At 40.0% G+C, this 22,245-nt stretch overlaps 1 protein-coding gene across 1 annotated transcript in view; it reads left to right on the top strand.

The window, feature by feature from the left end:
• CES5A (carboxylesterase 5A) overlaps nucleotides 1-22,245 on the top strand; it is a 45,143-nt gene that overhangs the window by 13,105 nt on the left and 9,793 nt on the right. The window contains exons 9-10 of the mRNA XM_057711800.1: nucleotides 1,925-1,993; nucleotides 4,702-4,849. Of these exons, the coding sequence (XP_057567783.1) occupies nucleotides 1,925-1,993; nucleotides 4,702-4,849 (217 nt within the window). The remainder of the gene's footprint in view (nucleotides 1-1,924; nucleotides 1,994-4,701; nucleotides 4,850-22,245) is intronic.

Genomic DNA, 22,245 nt, shown 5'->3' with positions numbered 1-22,245 from the left:
TATCAAAGCTCATTTCTACAGACCAACCTCCACCTTTCAAACTGGGGGAAGTGAAATACAGAGGTTTGTCAAATTACAAGGCTAGCTGGTGGCCCTCTAGAATCAAAATCAGAACCCTGAGTTCACTGGGCTGTTAAAGACATGTTCTGGCAATTATTAATTTGACATGCAGAGCAATGTTTCGGGGTAAGTGGGGTTGGGGATTTTACCCTCGTTGTAAATGAGGCAGCTGAGTCACAGGCTGTGGCTTAAGTTAGGTCTTTTAATGCTTTCTGGATCAGTCCTAGAAAAAGGAAGGCAGGTATTACTGATAACAGCCACACCACCACAACCACAGTGACTGTGTGCCTTCCATAAGCCAAGTGCACGCCGTCTGTACAAGTTGCAAACAGGCAATAGTATCCCCATTTTGCAGCTAAAGAAGCTGAGGCTCAAAGAGGCTAATGTGACTTTCCTAAGTCTCCTAGCTAGAGAGGACAGCAGTGTATAAATTTTGTGTGTTTAGGCTCTGCCTATAAATGCTGAGTTCTCTATTCACCTGCTGTGTGACCTTCAGGGAGCTCCCTAACCTCTCTGAAATTCTGTTCCCTCACCTGTGAAATAGGGTTAATGTTACTACCCACCTCACAGGTACACATCAAATAGCCTGGCATATAGTCTAAGTGCTCAGTAAATGTTAGGCATTGGAATTATTCAAGTGCCCAGGACCTGGTGCCCAGGTCTGCATAGCACAAGAGCCTGCATGGGTGCTATCATGCTGTGTGACCATTGCTGGTTGTTTGAGACCATAGGAAATCTTCAAAAACCAATCCTAGCTCCTGAACGTACAGAGAGAGTTCTTAGTAGTTAAAATGTACTTATGGGTTATTTGAATGACTCTGGGGGTTCCCTCAGATTCCAGAAGATAGATATGTTTAAATATCTGTCATGATTAATTATCCCCAAGATTTTCAGCAGAAAATGTACCAGAGAAATTCATTTGACAAGTGAATACTCTTTCTACGCCATGATGTTTTTAAGCTGTGGTATTGGCCAGGGAAGGGTTATTTTAAAAATAATTGCTGTAGCTCTTACTCTGTACCAAGCAACCCCTGTGTTTTTAACCATCCTCTCTGCAGCTTCACTAGCTGCCTGCCCCTGCCAAGTGCTGGCTTCTCAGAGACCCTAATGACAATGGTTTTTATAAAGAGGGCAATAAACCACTTTGAGATTTTTCAGTCTCTCTTTTCACTTACTGATGATGCCAAGTGGTGGCCTGTATTAGTTTCCTGGGGCTGCCATAACAAAATGCCACAGACTAGGTGGCTTAAAGCACAGAAATTTATTTTCTCAATGTTCTGAAGGCTAGAAGTCCAAGATCAAGGTGCCAGCAGGTTTGGTTTCCTCTGAGGCCTCCCTCCTTGGCTTGCAAGTGGCCACCTTCTCGCTGGTCCTCACAAGGTCTTTCCTCCAAGTGTACACCCTTGGAGTCTCTGCATATCCAAGTTTCCTCTTCTTATAAGGATACCAATTGGACTGGATTAGGGCCCACCCTAGTATCCTCGTTTTAGCTTAATGACCACTTTAAAGACCCTCTCTCCATATACAGTCACATTTTGAGGTCCTGGGGGTTCAACATAGGAATTGATAGGGGACACGCTCAGTCCATAACACAGCCTTTTCACAGGGCAGCCACTCAGCTGCCACAAAACTGCACGTATGACAGGGAATGGCTGCTGCCTCTCATCAAATGCAAGAAGAAGAAACTTCATTGCTCAACCAACCCACTGAGGCTGCTCCTTACACATGGACCCCAGGGGGCTGAAAGGTTTCCTGCTCTTGCCAGCCTTCCCTCTGAAAGGCGGGTGCCTGGGCCCTTGGGAAGACCAGTTACCCTTCTGACGACCTGATGTGCTCACTGAAGATGCCCTGCTTCTTTCCACAGAAGGAGTTTCCTGAGATCCTTGGGGGCTCCAACAAGTCCCTCGCCCTGCAGTTAATACACTCAATCCTGGTAAGTGAGCCTGACCCTCCAACATCCATTCATTTCACAGACCTCCCTGGGTCACACTCAGGGGTAGCGCTGAGGGTATAGATGTTCCTCATTCATTCATTTAGTAGATCTTTACTAAGCAGAGTTCTGCAATCCCTTATCCACAGTCTCAACATCCAAATAACTCTGACAACCTAAAGGCTTCTTGTAACCCACACAGCAGCCAAAATTGACCTAGACGATATATAACCATAGGTCTTTATTGTCCTACACGTTCATTCACTTATCCCACTATATGTTTCTCTATGGAAACATATTAATATGGGGGCTGGGGTGCCGCCCCACCCCCCCACCCCTAAGCATATCGCATAATATGCAGCATATGTACTGAATTATATGTGTACAAACTGAAAAGTTCTGAATTCTGAAAACCACCTGGGACTGGGGACCCATATTCACAACATGCCAGCCAGACACTGTACTAGGTTCTAGCAATGCTGAGGACCATTACTCAATCATTTATTCATTCACTCCCTGCACTGGGGGTATAGAGATATATTTATCCCAGACACTAGGATATAGAGATGGATTTCTTTCCTTCCTTCCTTTCTTCTTTCCATAAACATTTATTCAGTGTGTATTCTGTGCCAGGTTCACTTCATTCATTTTTTTAATTGAACAAATGTTTCTTGTGCATCCACATGCCCCAGCACTTCCCTGGGCACTGGGTACAGTGGTAAGCAGGCACTCCCCCTGCACTTGAGGGACTTGTAGACTGTTGGGGTGGATGGACATGACTGGACACTTCGGTACAGTGCTGTACAAACCAGAGCAGAGATGTGTTTGAGGCCCTGTGGTGCCCACAGGAGGGAGCGGGCAGCTTCCTCGGTGAGGAGGGTTTTGGAGGATGAGTTAAGTGTGTCTAGCTAATGGAGAAGCAGGGATGAGGAGAGCCAGAGGAGCCGAGAGGACCAATTAGGAGCAGAGAAGTGTAAGGAGATCAGTGGAAGAGGTTGGCTGCAGCAGGGGAGGATGCTTGCAGCTGTTACACATTATGGAAGGAATATAAAGTTTATCCGGGTGTCTGGGAAGAGAAGAGAAGCATGATTTGACTTCCATTTTAGAAGTAGCCCTGTGGCTACAGAGCAGGCCAGACTGAAGGCAGGGGATCCCTCAAGTCCTAAGGCTTAGAGGGGATGTTTGGTGAGTCTTGGTTGTCTGGTGATGAGAGTTGGGATGAAAGTTTGAGACATTTAAAATACATTGGACAGTGGAATCTCTCATGCTGGATTGGAGATGGCCTCGTGGAGGAGGAGGCCATTGATCTGAGCCTTAGGGAAGGGAACATTTGAGCAGGAGGGCATTTTAAGAGGAGAAGGTATCTTGAGCTAGGTCCCGGGGGTGGGAAGTAGGGTGTGTGGGAAGGTGCAGGAGGACCAGAAGGGCGTGCAGTCTATTTTAGGGCCCAGTAACATGGCAGGAAGTACTTTCCAAATGGAAAGTAGTTTTCCAATGCAGAAGCCATAGTTTTGCTCCAGAACTCCAGGGGTCTGTGCTGTGACTGCTCTGTTGGGGCTCACCAGAGGCTCCACATGGCATACATACCCCGCTTGGATACCTCAAGCACCAAGGTGTCTGATGGTCCTATGGGCCACACAGGTGCACTTGCACCAGAACCTGGACCTGCTGCAGAGCACTCACTTGCTCTGGGCCTGATTAAAAGCAGTCAGCCTTGGAGGACCCAGTGAATGAGTCCAGGCAGCACTCCCTGGCATGGTATATGCTGCCTTCAAATTCCAAAGAAACCTATGAAGGGTTGTGCCCCTGTCTTAGTGTTAGGGGTTTGAGGTGCAGTAGCTTCTCCCAGTGTTCCCCAGAGCACCAGACTCCCAAGAACATCACCAATGTGGTAGACCTTGAACCTTTATGATGTTTCCCTTCCATCCTCTGCCATTTGTGCTAGGGCCACGTTGAAGGATTGAAGAATGAGAGGCAGCCTGGTGTCAGGTGAAAGAAAGCATGGGATGCACTGTCAGAGGACTTGGCAGTGGGTTTCAGAGGGAACCAACAGAACTGAAGGCCTGCTCTGTGCGACGCATTATGCTTTTCTTTCTGCATCTTGCATGATCCTCTGAACAACCCATTTTTTTTTATAAAAGAGGGAACTCCAGGAAACCAACTCACTTAGATCAAAGAGCAAAGGCCTGGAGACAGTGCTGGTACCGGGAGCAGGGCTAGCCTCAAGAGTGTGCAACCTGTGTAGTTCAAAGGGCCTCATGTTTAGAAGAGTCCTATACTTGGTTGAATGTTCTGTTGTCACTATCTTGAAATTCTTAGAGTTTCTGAACAAGGACCTAACATTTTTCGCTTTGCACTGAGCCCCACAAACAGTGTAGCCAGCTCTGCCCAGAGGTGGCTGTTTCTGAAACATTTCAGAGAGGCGTGCATACTGTGATTAAGAGTGTGGGATTTGGATGCAAATAGACTTGTGAAGGAATCATGGTCCCACCACTTTGGACAAACCACTTACCTCTCTAAACCTCAGTTCTCTCACCTGTCAAATGGGGCTAATTTGGATACTTGCTTCTTAGGGTCAATGCATGGATTAAATGAGACAATGCATGTAAAGCACTCAGAATTATGCCTGCAAAGGCAAATGTTTGGCTGTTGTTGCTGTGTGTTGGCTATTGCTGTTGACCTGGATCTCTTGCTACCATGATGTTTTACAGCACATCCCTGTCCAGTATTTATACCTTGTGGCTAATGAATATTTCTACAACAAGCACTCTCTGATTGATATACGAAATCGCTTCCTGGAATTGCTTGGAGATGTGTTCTTTGTGATCCCTGGGCTGGTCACAGCTCAATATCACAGAGGTGAGTCTCCTAGCACCACTCCTCCTGCAAGGCTGGTGACTACAGGGATCCCTGTTGCCTGCTGGCTGGCCACCAGCTCTGCTCTTCTGTTTCCTTGCTGAGAGGGAGTCCCCAAGGCTGTCTGGGATATAGCCCTGCATGCTGACCTTTGCAGTTCCCCTGCCTTTCGGAGTTCAGGAGTGTTGATACAGTCCTTGTTGCTTCTATTCCTTACCCTTCTTCAGAACCTTGTAGAAAAGTTCTACCCCCACATATTTTATGGGGCCCCGTCCCTACTTTCCTTTCTCTTTGGAGGTGTCTTCCCAAACATCTTAACTATAAGAAGTAGTGGAGCAATCAGAAAGAGAAGATTATTTGTGGGTATGCAAACCTGCCCTTCTTTCTTTTTTTTTTTTTAATTCTATTTTTATTCATTTTTTCTAATTGAAGGATAGTTGATTTACAGTGTTGTGGGAATTTCAGCTATACAGCAAAGTGATTCATATATATATATGTATCCTTTTTCATATTCTTTTCCATTATGGTTTATCACAGGATATTGAATATATTTCCCTGTGCTATACCGTAAGACCTTGTTGTTTATCCATTCTATATATAATAGTTTGCATCTGCTAACCCCAAACTCCCAATCCATCCCCCCTCCACCTTCCCCTTGGCAACCACGTCTGTTCTCTATGTCTGTGAGTCTGTTTGTTTCATAGATAAATTCATTTGTTGTCATATTTTAGATGCCACATATAGGTGGAATATCGTATGGTATTTGTCTTTCTCTTTCTGACTTACTTCACTTAGTATGATAATCTCTAGGTCCATCCTTGTTGCTGCAAATGGCATTATTTCATTCTTTTTATGACTGAGTTGTATTCCATTCTATATATATACCACATCTTCTTTATCCATTCATCTGTCAATTGACATGTAGGTTGTTTTCACATCTCGGCTATTGTGAATAGTGCTGCTATGAACATAGGGGTACATGTATCTTTTTGAATTATAGTTTGTCCCGATATATGCCCAGAAGTGGGATTGCTGGATCACCTGAAAACTTTATTTTTAGTTTGTTGAGGAAATTTCATACTGTTTTCCATAGTGACTGTACCAACTTACATTCCCACCGACAGTGTACTCCCTTTTCTCCATACCCTCTCCAGCATTTGTTATTTGTAGGCTTTTTAACGTTGGCCATTCTGACTGATGTGAAGTGGTACCCCATTGTAGTTTTGATTTGCATTTCTCTAATAATTAGTGATGTTGAGTATCTTTTCATGTGCCTGTTGGCCATCTGTATGTCTTCTTTGGAGAAATGTCTATTTGGGTCTTCTGCCCATTTTTCGATTGGGTTGTTTTTTGTTGTTGTTGTTGAGTTGTATGAACTGTTTGTGTATTTTGGAAATTAAGCCCTTGTCAGTCACATCATTTGCAAACATTTTCTCGCAGTCCATAGGTTGTCTTTTTGTTTTGTTTATGGTTTCCTTTGCTGTACAAAGGCTTGTAAGTTTGATTAGGTCCCATTTGTTTATTTTCACTTTCATTTCTATTGCCTTGGGAGGCTGTGGTACTGTTTATGTCAGAGAATGTTTTGCCTATGTTCTCTTATAGGATTTTTTTTTATGTCTTATATTTAAGTCTTTAAACCATTTTGAGTTTATTTTTGTGTGTAGTATGAGGGTGTGTTCCAACTTCATTGATTTACATGTGGCTGTCCAGCTTTCTCAACACCACTCGCTGAAGAGACCATCTTTTATCCACTGTAATTTCTTGACTTCTTTGTTGAAGATTAATTGGCCATAGGTGTGTGGGTTTATTTCTGAAACCTGCCTTTCTTTCCTTCCTCCCTTCCTTCCTCCTTTCCTGCCTTCCTTCCCTCCCTCCCTCTTGCTTTCTCTCTCTCTCTCTCTCCTTCTTTCTTTCTCTTTCTCTCTTTCTCCCTTTCTCTCTCTCTTTTTCTTCTTTCTTCCATCCCCCTTTCCTTTTGTTTCCACAAATATTTTTATCAAGGGCCTGCCATGTGCCTGACACTACTCTATGCCCTGGAGACATAAGAGTGAACAAAGAAAACACCCTGAAACCATGAAACTCATATTCTAATCAGCAAGACTGAAAGCAAATAAACTAGTAAATATAGGGCACCTACTTGTTAGATGGTAGTAAGTACTATACAGTAAAATAAAGCAGGGTAGGGGATAGTAGTGACACGGTGCTATGGGAGGATACTGTATTATAAGGTCTGTTAAGGTGACAGGTAAGAACCAACTCTTAAACTTGGCAACATGGAAGTCACTGATAAGCTTGAGAGGAACTATTTTGATGGACTGATGGAGGTAAAAGTCTGATTAAAATGGAGTGAAGATAAAATGGGCAGACTGATCTCTATACTCAATACAATCCCAATCAATAAAAACCTCAGCAGTGGTTTTGGAGAAATGAACAGGGAGATTCTAAAACTTTATATGGAAATGTAGGGATAGCCAAAACAATCTTGAAAAAGAATAACAAACTAGAGAACTTACAAGTCATCTGATTTCAAGACTTATCTTTGAGCTATAGTAATTAAGAAAGCCTGCTATTGGCTGAAGGATAGACAAATAGAACAGAATGGATCATCCATAAAACACACAGTTAATCAATTTTCAGCACAGGCACTTAGATAATTCAGTGGAGAAAGGAAATTCTGTTCAACAAATGGAGCTGAAATAACTGGATATCTAAGCATAAAAAGTGAACCTCAACTCCCTAACTCACATCATACACAAAAATTAGTTTGAGACAAATTGTAGATCCTAATGTAAAAGATTTCATTGTACTTAAGCAAAAATTTAAAAAAAAATTTCCGCCCCAAAATACACTATTAACAGTATCAGCAAGAATGATGGAGTAGGGAAATCCCAAAGTCTGTTCCACCACAAAAGTAGTGGATAAACTGGCAAGGACTGTCAGAATCAACTTTATGAGAACTCTGGAAACAAATCGAGAATTTACAATAAGCAGGAACATTTCATCAAGACATAACCTTGAGTTTCAGTTAGAGAACTTTGTGGCTTTTTAACTTACTCTGTAACATCCCCTGCTACCCAGCTAGGTGGTGGCCTTGAAGACTACAGCCCACACTTATGTATGGGTTCCTAGTACTAGAGGGAGAAGAATGGGCCTTATTCTCAAGGGATTGTGGTTGTTTGTTTTGACCTGTCTGGTGGCTCCATAAACAACTAAGATCAAAAGGCTTGGTTTTATTTCACCTAACTCAGAACTCTCTCAGGGGCTGAAGCAGCTACCTAATGGGCATTTTTCATAAACATTTGCAGGTGCCATTAGGGTCCATGGATAACAGGTTGGAACAAACAATAGACAAGAAGAAAGACTGGGCAATGAGATACTTTGGAGAATATAGGCTTGAAAAGCTCCCTCATGTTCCTGAGAATCTAGAAGGCCATGTCTATGTCCACAGTGGGGAGCATGCTCAAAAAAATCCTGAGAAGGCCCTAAGTTCTCACATCTGGGTGACCCTCAGGCTCTGCTCAAAGAGAACGTGAATGCTGAAGGAACCAAATAGAAATTTCGGCACTGAAAATACAATAACTGAAATGAAAAATTCACTAGAAGGGAACAGTGGTAGATTTGAGCACGGAGAAGAAAGAATCAGAGAAGTTAAAGATAAATCCATTGGGATTACCCAGTGTGAGGATCAGAAAGAAAAAGGAATAAAAAATAACAATAAAGAGAGCCTAATGAACTGTGAGAATACCACCAAGCATGCCAACATATCCATAATAAGAGTTCCAGAAGGAGAGGAGAGAGAAAAGAGATAAAAATAATGTTTGCAGAAATAGTGATCAAAATGTCCCATATTTGATGAGAGACATGAATATACCCTGCCAGAAATCTCAGTGAATCCTAAGTAGGAGAAACTCAAAGAGATCCACACAGAGACATGTTATAATCAAACAATAAAAAGACAAAGACAAAGAGAAATCCTTGAAAGCAGTAAGAGAGAGGAGACTAATAATGTACAAAATATCTTCAATAAGACTAATAGCTGATTTCTCATCAGAAACCATGGAAGCCAGAAGGCAGTAGAATGACATATTTAAGGTGCTTAAAGGAAAAAACCCAGTGAAACAATAAGTCTATATCAATCAAAACTATAATTCAAAAATGAAGGAGAAATCAAGATAGGATCAAGATGGTGGAGTAGAAGGACACGCACTCACTCCCTCTTGCAAGAGCGCCGGAATTACAACTAACTGCTGAACAATCATCGACAGAAAGACACTGCAACTCACCAAAAAAGACACCCCATATCCAGAGACAAAGGAGAAGCTGCAATGAGATGGTAGGAGGGGTGCAATCATGTTAAAATCAAATCCCATAAATGCTGGGTGGGTGACTCACAAACTGGAGAACAGTTATATTGCAGAAGTCTACCCACTAAAGTGAGGGTTCTGAGCCCCACATCAGGCTTCCCAACCTGGGAGTCCAGCAATGGAAGGAGGAATCCCCAGAGAGTCAGACTCTGAAAGCCAGTGGGATTTGATTGCAGGACCTCCACAGGACTGGGGAAAACAGAGACTCCACTCTTGGAGGGCACATAAAAAAGTGTGCTCATCAGGTTCCAGGGGAAGGAGCAGTGACCCCACAGGAGACTGAACCAGACCTACCTGCTGGTGTTGGAGAGTTGCCTATAGAGGTGGGGGACAGCTGTGGCTCACTGAGGAGACAGGGGCACTGGTGGCAGGGGTTCTGGGGAGTACTCATTGGTGTGAGCCCTCCCAGAGTCCTCCATTAGCCTCACCAAAGAGCCTGTAACTCCAGTGCTGGGTAGCCTCAGGCCAAAAAACCAGCAAGGTGGGAACACAGCCCCACCCATTGGCAGACAAGCAGATTAAAGTTTTACAGAGCTCCACCCACCCAGCCCTACCCACCATCAGTCCCTCCCATCAGGAAGCACCCACAAACCTCCTAGATAGCTTCCTCCACAAGAGGGCAGACAGCAGTATCAGCAGTATTTCATCTTGTGGAACTGAAAACCACAGCCACAGAAAGAGAGAGAAAATGAAAAAGCAGAGGACTTTGTACCAGACGAAGGGACAGGGTAAAACCCCAGAAAAACAACTAAATGAAGAGGAGATAGGCACTGTTCCAGAAAAAGAATTCAGAATAATGATGGTGAAGGTGATCCAGGACTTTGAAAAAAGACTGGATGCAAAGATCGAAAAGTTTACCAAAGACCTAGAAGAATTAAAGAACAAACAAACAGAGGTATGCAACACAATAACTGAAATGAAAAATACACTAGAAGGAACCAATAGCAGATTAATTGAGGCAGAAGGGCGAATAAGTGACCTGGAAGACAGAATGGTGATCATCACTGATGCAGAAAAGAATAAAGAAAAAAGAATGAAAAGAACTGAAGACAGCCTTAGAGACCTCTGGGACAATGTTAAACACACCAACATTCTCATTATAGGGGTCCCAGAAGGAGAAGAGAGAGAGAAAGGACCTGAGAAAATATTGGAAGAGATTATAGTTGAAAACTTCCCTAACATGGGAAAGGAAATAGCTACCCAAGTCCAGGAAGCGCAGAGAGTCCCAGGCAGGAAAAACCCAAGGAGAAACATGCTAAGACATATAGTGCTCAAATTGACAAAAATTAATGACAGAGAAATGTTATTAAAAACAACAAGGGATTGGACTTCCTAGGTGGCACAGTGGTAAAGAATCCACCTGCTAATGCAGAGGACACGGGTTCAAGCCCTGCCCTGGGGAGATTCCACATGCCACGGAGCAACTAAGCCCATGTGCCACAACTATTGAACCTGTGCTCTAGAGCCCATGAGCCACAACTACTGAGCCCATGTGCCGCAACTATTGAAGCCCACGTGCCTAGGGCCCGTGCTCCACAACAAGAGAAGCCACTACAATGAGGAGCCCATGCACCACAATGAAGACTAGCCCCCTCTCGCAGCAACTAGAGAAAGCCCATGTGTAGCAACGAAGACCCAACGCAGCCAATAAATAAAATAAATAAATAAATTTATAAAAAAAAAAAAAAAAAACAAGGGAAAAACGACAAATAACATACAAGGGAACTCCCATAAGGTTAACAGCAGATTTCTCAGCAGAAACTCTGCAAGCCAGAAGGGAGTGGCATGATATATTTCAAGTGATGAAAGGGAAGAACCTACAACCAAGAATACTCTACCCAGCAAGGATCTCATTTAGATTCGACAGAGAAATCAAAAGGTTTACAGGACAAGCAACCGCTAAGAGAACTCAGCACCACCAAACCAGCCCTACAACAAATGCTAAAGGAACTTCTCTAAGCAGGAAACATAGAGAAGAAGAGGACCTACAAAAACATAAACAAAACAATTAAGAAAATGGTAATAGGAACATACATATTGATAATTACCTCGAATGTAAATGGACTAAATGCACCAACCAAAAGACACAGCCTGGCTGAATGGATACAAAAACAAGACCCATATATATGCTGTCTCCAAGAGACCCAATTCAGACCTAGGGACACATACAGACTGAAAGTGAGGAGATGGAAAAAGATATTCCATGCAAATGGAAATCAAGAGAAAGGTGGAGTAGTGATACTCATATCAGATAAAATAGACTTTAAAATAAAAAATGTTACAAGAGACAAGAAAGGACACTTCATAAAGATCAAGGGATCAATCCAAGAAGAGGAGATAACAATTATAAATATATATGGACCCAATATAGGAGCACCTCAATACATAAGACAAATGCTAACTATGAAAGAGGAAATGCAAGGCAGAAATAGAGACACAGATGTAGAGAACAAACATATGGACACCAAGTGGGGAAAGCGGGGAGGGTTGGGGGGGAATGAATTGGGAGACTGGGATACCAAATTGTACACTCTAAATATATGCTGTTATTGTCTGTTAACTGTATCTCAATAAAAGTTCTTAAAAAAAAATGAAGGAGAAGTCTAGTCATTCCCAGATAAACAACAAATGAGGGCATTTGCCAGTAGTAAACCTGTCTGAGAAGAACTGCTAAAGGGAGTCCTTAAGGGTAAAACAAAAGGACACTAGACAGTATCTCAAATCCACAATAAGAAAAAAAGAACATCATTAAAGGTAACCGCTTTACTTATGTTAGGTTTACTTATAATATAAAAGAAAGTATTAATGTATTTTTGATTTTGAACTTCTTTTTTTCCTATATGACTTAAAAGACAACTGCATAAAACAGTAATTATGAATCCATTACTGACCCACAATGCATAAAGATGAAATTGTAAAAATAACAACATAAAGGGGGCAAAGCTATATAGGGGGAAGTTTTTGTATCATACTGAAACTAAGTTGGTATTAATTTGAAATAGATTGTTAATTGTTAATTGTAATACCCAGGGTAACCACTTAAAATAACTTAAAAATATGTAGTAAAAAAACAGTAAGGAAATCAAAATGGTACACCAGAAAATATTTATATAATATAAAAGAAGGCAGTATTAGAGGAATTGAAGAACAAAAAATAGGACAAAGATTGAAAACAACTAGCAAATGGCAGAAATAAATCCTTCCTTATTAGTAATTACATCAAATGTAAATTGTTAAGATCTCAGAAGGCAGAGATTGAAGAATGAATGGGTTAAAAAAGCAATCCCACTCTATGCTTTCTACAAGAGACTCACTTTAGAATCAAAGATACAGATAGGTTGGAAGTGAAAGGGTGGCAAAAGATATTCCATGTAAACAGTTACCAAAAGACAGTTGGAGTAGCAATACTAATATTAGGCAAAATAGACTTTAAGACTAAATAGTTACAGAGAAATTATTACAGACTAAAAGAGACAGAGTAGTACATTATATAAGGATAAAATAGTGAATCAATCAAGAAGATATAGCAATTATAAACCAAAATACACCTTACAACAGTGCTTCAAAATATATGAAGCAAAAAGTGACAGAATCAAAGGGAGAAATAAACGGTTTTACATTAACAGTTGGAGACTTCAACCCCACTTTCAATAACAGAACAACTATACGAAAGATAGACAAGGAAATAGAAAACTTGAAGAATACTATAAACCAACTAAATCAAACAGAAAAGTAAAGAACACTTCACCTAACAACAGTAGGTTTCATATTCTTCTCAAGTACACATGGAAAGCCTCAACTATAGACCATATATTGGACAACAAAACAAGTCTCAGTAACTTTTAAAAGATGTAAATCATACAGAGTATCTTCTCCAACCACAGTGGAATAAAGTTAGAAATCAATAACAAAAGGAAATATGGAAAATTCACAAATATTCATAAATTAAACAGCATTTTATAGTTTAGAAAATTGTGGCAAAATATGCATAACAAAAATTTTACCATTTTAATAATTTTAAATGTACAGTTCAGTGGAATTAAAGTTCATTCACATTGTTTTGCAACCATCACCTCTGTCCATATCCAGAACATTTTCATCATCCCAAATTGAAACTCTGTACCCATTAAAAAATTATTCCTCACTCTTTCTGTCTCTATGAATTTGACTATTCTAGGCACTTCATATAAGTTGAATCATATAATATTTGTCCTTTTGTATCTGGTTTAATTTACTTAGCATGCATAATGCCTTTAAGGTTCATCCATGTTGTACCATGTATCAGGATTTCATTCCTTTCTAAGACTGAATGATATTCTATTGCATGTATATACCCACATTTTGTTTATCCATTCAGCCATCAATGAACATTTGAGTTTTTTCCACCTTTTGGTTGTTGTGAATAATGTTTTCATAAACATGAGTGTACAAATATCTGTTCAAGTTGCTGCTTTCAGTTTTGGGGGTGTATACCCAGTGGTGTAATTGCTGGATCATATGGTTATTCTATGTTTAGTTTTTTGAGAAACTGTCATATTGTTTGCCACAGTATCTGCACCAGATACTGTTTCAAGTTTTCTACATTCTTACCAACAGTTGTTATTATCGTTTTTTAAAGTCATAGCCATTCTAATAGGTGTGAAGTGGTATCGTATTGTGATTATGATTTGCATTTCCCTAATAATTAGTGATGTTGCTGATGTTGAATATCTTTTCATGTGCTTATTATCCATTTGTATATATTCTTTGGAGAAATGTTTATTCAAGTTCTTTGCCTGTTTTTTAATTTAGCTGTCTTTTCTTGCTGTTGAGTTTTAGGTTTCTTTACATAGTCTAGATATATTAATCTTTTATCAGATAAATGATTTGCAAATATTTTCTCCCATTCTGCGGATTGCCTTATTATTTTATTGATAGTGTGCTTTGCTACAAAACAGTTTTTAAACAACACGCTCTTAAATAATCAACAGGTCAAAGAAGAAATCACAAGGGAAATTAGAACATACTTTGAGATGAATGAAAACAAAACCACAAGATACTGAAACTTACAGTGAAAGCTGTGCTTATAGGGAAATTTATAGTGGTAAGTGCATACATTAAAAAGAAAAAAGGATCTCAAATCAATAACCCAACCTTCCACTTTAAGGAACTAGAAAAACAAGAGCAAAGTAAATCCAAAGCAACCAAAGGAAGAATATAATAAAGATTAGAGTATAGATAAATGAAATAAAGAGTATAAAATCAATAGAGAGAATGGATGAACATAAATTTTGTTCTTTGAAAAACAACGTTAACAAACTTTTAGTCAGACTGACCTAGAAAGGAAGAAGACTCAAGTTAGAAATGAAAGTGGGTGCATTACTACAAATATTACAGAAATAAAAAGGATTATTATGAACAGATGTATGGCAACAAGTCAGGTAACCTAGATGAAATTGAAAAATTCCTAGAAAAACACAAACTACAAAAACTAATTCAAGAAGAAGTAGAAAATCTGAATATACCTATGACAAATGAAATTATTGAATCAGTAAGCAAAAACCTACCAGCAAAGGAAATCCCAGGACCTGTTGTCTTCACTGATGAATTCTAGCAAACTTTTAAAGAAGAATTAAAACCAGTCCTCTCAACCCCTTCAAAAAAGTGAAAGAGGAGTGAATACTTCTTAACTCACTATATGAGACCAGCATTACCCTGATGGTAAAGCCAGACAAAGATATCACATGAAGAGAAAACTATAGACCAATATCCCATATGAGCATAAATGCAAAAATCCTAGCAAATGAATCTAGTAGCATATTAAAGAGATTATATACCATAACCAATTGGGATTTATCACAGGAATGTAAGTATGGTTCAATATATGAAAATTAATCAATATAATATACCATATTAGTAGAATACAGGAAAAAACACACAATTATCTTATCAGATGTAGAAAAAGCATTTGACAAAATTCAACACACATTCATGATGAAGACACTCAACAAACTAGAATACACGGGACCTTGTTCAAACTGATAAATGACTTACGTGAAAAAACCCACAGCTGATATCTTACTTAATGGTGAAAGACTAAAAATCTTTCCTACTGAGATCAGGAACAAGATAAAGATGTTTCCTCCCACCATTTCCATTCAAGTTCTAGTGTGGACAAATTAAAAGGAATCTAAATTGGAAAGAAAGAAGTAAAACTATCTTTATTCACAGGTGGCATGATATTATGTGTAGAAAATTCTAAAGAATCCACAAAAAACTATGAGAGTTAATAAATTCAACAAAGTGTCAGGATATGAGATCAGTATACAAAAGTCAGTTTTATTTATTCATGCTAGCAATGAACAATCAAAAAATGAAATTAAGAAAACAACTTCATTTAGAATAGCATCAAAAAGAATAAATTACTTAGAAATTAACATAACCAAGGAGGTACAAGATATGTACACTGAAAACTACAAAACATTGCTGGAAAACAATGAAAGAATAAGTTGTTATTGTTAAGATGGCAATACTCCCCAAATTCAATGCAATTCCTGTCAAAATGCTGACTTCCTTTTTTGCAGAAGTGGACAAGCTGATTCTAAAACTCTTATGGAATTTCAGGGGACCCAGAATAGCCAAAATAATCTTGAAAAAGAACAAAGCTGGAAGACTCATATTTCCTGATTTTAAAACTTACTTACAGAACATTATACATTGTGACTTGTGTAATGATACAGACGGACATGGAACTAGTGCGCACCAGAAGCGTTAATTAACAGATGCATTGGGAATGCACGGAAGGACGCAGTAATTCTCACAGAGAAACAGCTGAACACCAGCAGACGGCCTTGGACACCGGATGGGACTGCGGGGAGCCCGACATAGCCGGTAGGGAGGCATCTACGAGGGCTCAAAGAGGGTGAAGCGGCGGAGCTGTGGCAGACGGGAGGGAGTGAGAAACATTCGGAGGGTCCGCAGCGCAGCTCAGCGTTCCCGGACCAAGACATCGATCCGCGGCTGAACGGAGGGTCCAGGAGCGGGAGTGTGGGAGCAGGAGAGCTGGTTCAGTGTGGGAAACATTGTTGCCGGTAGGGGGACGGACCGAGAGGACAGGAGGGAGGAGGCCCGCGGAGAGGAGTGCCCGTTCCTGAGAGCTGCCCGGCCATGATGGCGGCTGGAGGCTGCAGGCTCACTGGCGGCTGGGAGGAGCCACGTGCATAGCCTCTCTCTCTCTTTCCGCGCGCCTCTGCAACAGGCAGTGGAGAGACGCCCTGCGGGCCACCTAAGGCGCTCAGGGATAACAAGAACCCTCAGGCACTCGGGTGGGGCTAGATTAAAACCCCTTGCAACGCCAGCAGCAGGGAGGCTGCCGAGAGAAAAAAAAAAAAAAAAAAGAAAGAAAAGAAAAAAAAAACCCCCAAGAGAGGCCCAACTCTAAGACTTTCTGTTTACGCCTGAGCCACCGGCGCCCTCTGCAACAGGCACCTCCAAGCCTGACTGAGACATGAGTGCGCCACTGCTCACTGCCTCCCAGGAGAAGGAGCCACTGTTGTACCCTCTCCCTCCCCACACACCAAGGCTTACAGACGAACAATAAAGGAACCTCTGCTGGTCACAGAATAACGCAAAAAAACCCAAGGACAAGCAACCCCAAAAGTTTGGACAACCATGAGGAAACAAAGAAACACCATGCAGGCAAAGGAGCAAGAAAAAAACCCACAAGACCAAATAAATGAGGAGGAAATAGGAAAAATGCCTGAAAAGGAATTTAGAGTAATGATAGTAAAAATGATACAAAATCTCGATAACAAAATAGAGAAAGTACAAGAAACAGTTCATAAGAACTCAGAAAAACAAACAGCAATGGATAACAAAATAACTGAAATTAAAAATACTCTAGATGCTATAACCAGCAGAATGACTGAGGCAGAAGAACGAATAAGTGAATTGGAAGATAAAATGGGGGAAATAACTGCCACAGAGCAGGAAAAAGAAAAAATAATAAAAAGATTAAAAGACAGTCTCAGAGATGTCACTGATAACATTAAGCGTACCAACATTCGAATTATAGGCATCCCAGAAGAAGAAGAAAACAAGAAAGGGTCTGAGAAAATATTTGAAGAGGTTCTAGTGGAAAACTTCCCCAACATGGGAAAGGAAATAATGAACCAAGTCCAAGAAGCACAGAGAGTCCCATACAGAATAAACCCAAGGAGAAATACACCGAGACACATATTAATCAAACTAACGACAATTAAACACAAAGAAAAAATATTAAAAGCAGCAAGAGAAAAGCAACAAACAACATATAAGGGAAAACCCATCAGGATAACAGCTGACCTTTCCACAGAAACTCTGCAGGCCAGAAGAGAATGGCAGGATATCCTGAAAGTCCTGAAAGAGAGAAACCTACAGCCAAGAATACTCTACCCAGCAAGAATCTCATTCAGATTTGAGGGAGAAATCAAAAGCTTTCCAGACAAGCAAAAGTTAAGAGAATTCAGCACCACCAAACCAGCCTTACAACAAGTGCTAAAGGAACTTCTCTAAGTAGGAAACACAAGAAAAGGAAAACACCTACAAATACAAACCCAAAACAATTAAGAAAATGGTAACTGGAACACACATGTCAATAATCACTTTAAATGTAAATGGATTAAATGCTCCAACCAAAAGACACAGACTGGCTGAATGGATACAAAAAGAAGACCCTTCTATATGCTGCCTACAAGAAACCCACTTCAGACCAAGGGATACATATAGACTGAAAGTAAAGGGATGGAAAAAGATATTCCATGCAAATGCAAGTCAAAAGAAAGCTGGAGTAGCAATACTCATATCAGACAAATTAGACTTGAAAGTAAAGACTATTAAAAGAGACAAGGAAGGACACTACATAATGATCAAGGGATCCATCCAAGAAGAACATATCACAATGGTAAATATCTATGCCCCCAATATAGGAGCACCTCAATACATAAGGCAAATGCTAACAGCTATAAAAGGGGACATCGACAGGAACACAATAATAGTGGGAGACTTGAACACCCCACTTACATCAATGGACAGATCATCCAAACAGAAAATAAATAAAGACACACAAGCTTTAAATGACACATTAGACTATCTCGACTTAATTGATATTTATAGGACATTCCATCCAAAAACGACAGACTACACGTTCTTCTCAAGTGCACACGGAACATTTTCCAGGATAGATCACATCTTGGGTCACAAATCAAACCTCAGCAAATTCAAGAAAATTGAAATCATATCAAGCATCTTCTCAGACCACAACGCCATGAGACTAGATATCAATTACAGGAAAAAAACTGCAAAAAATACAAACACATGGAGGCTAAACAATTCACTCTTAAACAACCAAGGAATCACTAAAGAAATCAAAGAGGAAATCAAAAAATATCTAGAAACAAATGACAATGAAAACACAACAACCCAAAACCTATGGGATGCAGCAAAAGCAGTTCTAAGGGGGAAGTTTATAGCAATACAGTCCTACCTTAAGAAACAAGAAAATGATCGAATAAACAACCTAACCTTACACCTAAAACAACTAGAGAAAGAAGAACAAAGAAACCCTAAAGTGAGCAGAAGAAAAGAAATCATAAAGATCAGAGCAGAAATAAATGAAAAAGAAAGGAAAGAAACCATAAGAAAAATAAATAAAACTAAAAGCTGGTTCTTTGAGAAGATTAACAAAATTGATAAACCATTAGCCAGACTCATCAAGAAAAAAAGGGAGAAGACGCAAATCAACAGAATTAGAAATGAAAAAGGAGAAGTAACAACGGACACCTCAGAAATACAAAAGATCATGAGAGACTACTACAAGCAACTATATGCCAATCAATTGGATAACCTGGAAGAAATGGATACATTCTTAGAAAAATACAATCTTCCAAGACTGAACCAGGAAGAAATAGAAACCATGAACAGACCAATCACAAGTACGGAAATTGAGGCAGTGATTAAAAATCTCCCAACACACAAAAGCCCAGGACCAGATGGGTTCACAGGCGAATTCTATCAAACATTTCGAGAAGAGTTAACACCTATCCTTCTCAAACTCTTCCAAAATATTGCAGAAGGCGGAGCACTCCCAAACTCATTCTACGAGGCTACCATCACCCTGATACCAAAACCAGGCAAAGATGTCACAAAAAAAGAAAACTATAGACCAATATCACTGATGAATATAGATGCAAAAATCCTCAACAAAATACTAGCTAACAGACTGCAACAGCGCATTAAAAAAATCATACACCATGATCAAGTGGGGTTTATCCCTGGGATGCAAGGATTCTTCAATATACGCAAATCAATCAATGTGATACATCATATCAACAAATTGAAGGATAAAAACCATATGATCATTTCAATAGATGCAGAAAAAGCTTTTGACAAAGTTCAACATCCATTTATGATAAAAGCTCTCCAGAAAATGGGCATAGAAGGAAATTACCTCAACATAATCAAAGCCATATATGCAAAACCAAAAGCCAACATTGTTCTCAATGGAGAAAAACTGGAAGAATTCCCCCTAAAAACAGGAACAAGACAAGGGTGTCCACTCTCACCACTGTTATTCAACATAGTTTTGGAAGTCTTAGCCACAGCAATCCGAGAAGAAAAAGAAATTAAAGGAATACAAATTGGAAAAGAAGAAGTAAAATTGTCACTCTTTGCAGATGACATGATATTATATATAGAAAACCCTAAAGACTCTACCAGAAAACTGCTAGCACTCATTGATGAGTTTAGTAAAGTAGCAGGATACAAAATTAATGCACAGAAATCTCTTTCATTCCTATACACTAACAATGGAAGAGCAGAAAGAGAAATTAAGGAAACTCTCCTACTCACCACTGCAACAAAAAGAATAAAATACCTAGGAATAAACCTGCCTAAGGAGGCAAAAGATCTGTATGCAGAAAACTTTAAGACATTGATGAAAGAAATCAAAGACGACACAAACAGATGGAGGGACATACCATGTTCCTGGATTGGAAGAATCAACATCGTGAAAATGTCTGTACTACCCAAAGCAATTTACAGATTCAATGCAATCCCGATCAAATTACCAATGGCATTTTTCACAGAACTAGAGCAAGAAATCTTACGATTTGTATGGAAACGCAAAAGACCCCGAATAGCCAAAGCAATCTTGAGAAGGAAAAATGGAGTTGGTGGAATCAGGCTTCCTGACTTCAAACTATACTACAAGGCCATAGTGATCAAGACAGTATGGTACTGGCACAAAAATAGAAAGGAAGATCAATGGAATAGAATAGAGAACTCAGAAGTAAGCCCAAACACATATGGGCACCTTATCTTTGACAAAGGAGGCAAGAATATACAATGGAAAAAAGACAGCCTCTTCCATAAGTGGTGCTGGGAGAACTGGGCAGCAACATGCAAAAGAATGAAATTAGAACACTTCCTAACACCATACACAAAAGTAAACTCCAAATGGATTAAAGACCTACATGTAAGGCCAGACACTATCAAACTCCTAGAGGAAAACATAGGCAGAACACTCTATGACATCCATCAAAGCAAGATCCTTTTTGACCCACCTCCTAGAATCATGGAAATAAAATCAAGAATAAATGAATGGGACCTCATGAAACTTAAAAGCTTTTGCACAGCAAAAGAAACCATAAACAAGACTAAAAGGCAACCCTCAGAGTGGGAAAAAATAATTGCCTATGAAACAACGGACAAAGGATTAACCTCCAAAATATACAAGCAGCTCATGAAGCTTAATACCAAAAAAGCAAATAACCCAATCCACAAATGGGCAGAAGACCTAAATAGACATTTCTCCAAAGAAGACATACAGATGGCCAACAAACACATGAAAAGATGCTCCACATCACTAATCATCAGAGAAATGCAAGTCAAAGCCACAATGAGGTATCACCTCACACCAGTCAGAATGGCCATCATCACAAAGTCTGGAAACAACAAATGTTGGAGAGGGTGTGGAGAAAAAGGAACTCTCCTGCACTGTTGGTGGAACTGTAAATTGGTACAGCCACTATGGAAAACAATTTGGAGGTTCCTTAAAAAACTACAAATAGAACTACCATATGATCCAGTAATCCCACTACTGGGCATATACCCAAAGAAAACCATAATCCCAAAAGAAACTTGTACCATAATGTTTATTGCAGCACTATTTACAATAGCCAGAACATGGAAGCAACCTAAATGCCCATCAACAAATGAATGGATACAGAAGATGTGGCATATATATACAATGGAATATTACTCAGCTATAAAAAGGGATGAGATGGAGCTATATGTAATGAGGTGGATAGAACTACAGTCTGTCATACAGAGTGAAGTAAGTCAGAAAGAGAAGGACAAATATTGTATGCTAACTCACATATACGGAATCTAAAAATGGTACTGTTGGACTCAGTGACCAGAACAAGGATGCAGATACAGAGAATGGACTGGAGAACTCGAGGTATGGGAGGGTGCCGGGGGTGAAGGGGAAACTGAGACGAAGCGAGAGAGTAACACAGACATATATAAACTACCAACTGTAAAATAGTCAGTGGGAAGTTGTTGTATAACAAAGGGAGTCCAACTCGAGGATGGAAGATGCCTTTGAGGACTGGGGCGGGGAGGGTGGGGGGGTTTGGGGGGGGCATCAAGGAAGGGAGGGAAGATGGGGATATGTGTATAAAAACGGATGATTGAACCTGGTGTACCCCCCAAAAAAAAAAATAAATAAATAAATTAAAAAAAAAAAAAAAAAAAAAACTTACTTACTACAAGGCAGTAGTAATCAAAGTGGTGTGCTACTGGCGTAAGAATAGAGAAACAGATCAGTGTCCGGAAGTAAACCCATATGTCTCTGGTCAATTGATTTACACAAGGCTGCCAAGACTATTCAATGGGGAAAAATTGGCCTTTTCAACAGATTGTGCTGGGACAACTGAATAACACATGCAAAAGAATGAAATTGAACCCTACCCTCACACAATACACGAAAATTAACTCAAAATGGATCAAAGACCT

This window comes from Hippopotamus amphibius, chromosome 16, assembly GCF_030028045.1.
Source record: "Hippopotamus amphibius kiboko isolate mHipAmp2 chromosome 16, mHipAmp2.hap2, whole genome shotgun sequence".
NCBI classification, from domain to species: Eukaryota; Metazoa; Chordata; class Mammalia; order Artiodactyla; family Hippopotamidae; genus Hippopotamus; species Hippopotamus amphibius.
Note: the sequence above shows the minus strand (reverse complement) of the source record. Positions and strands in the feature narration are given on the sequence as shown.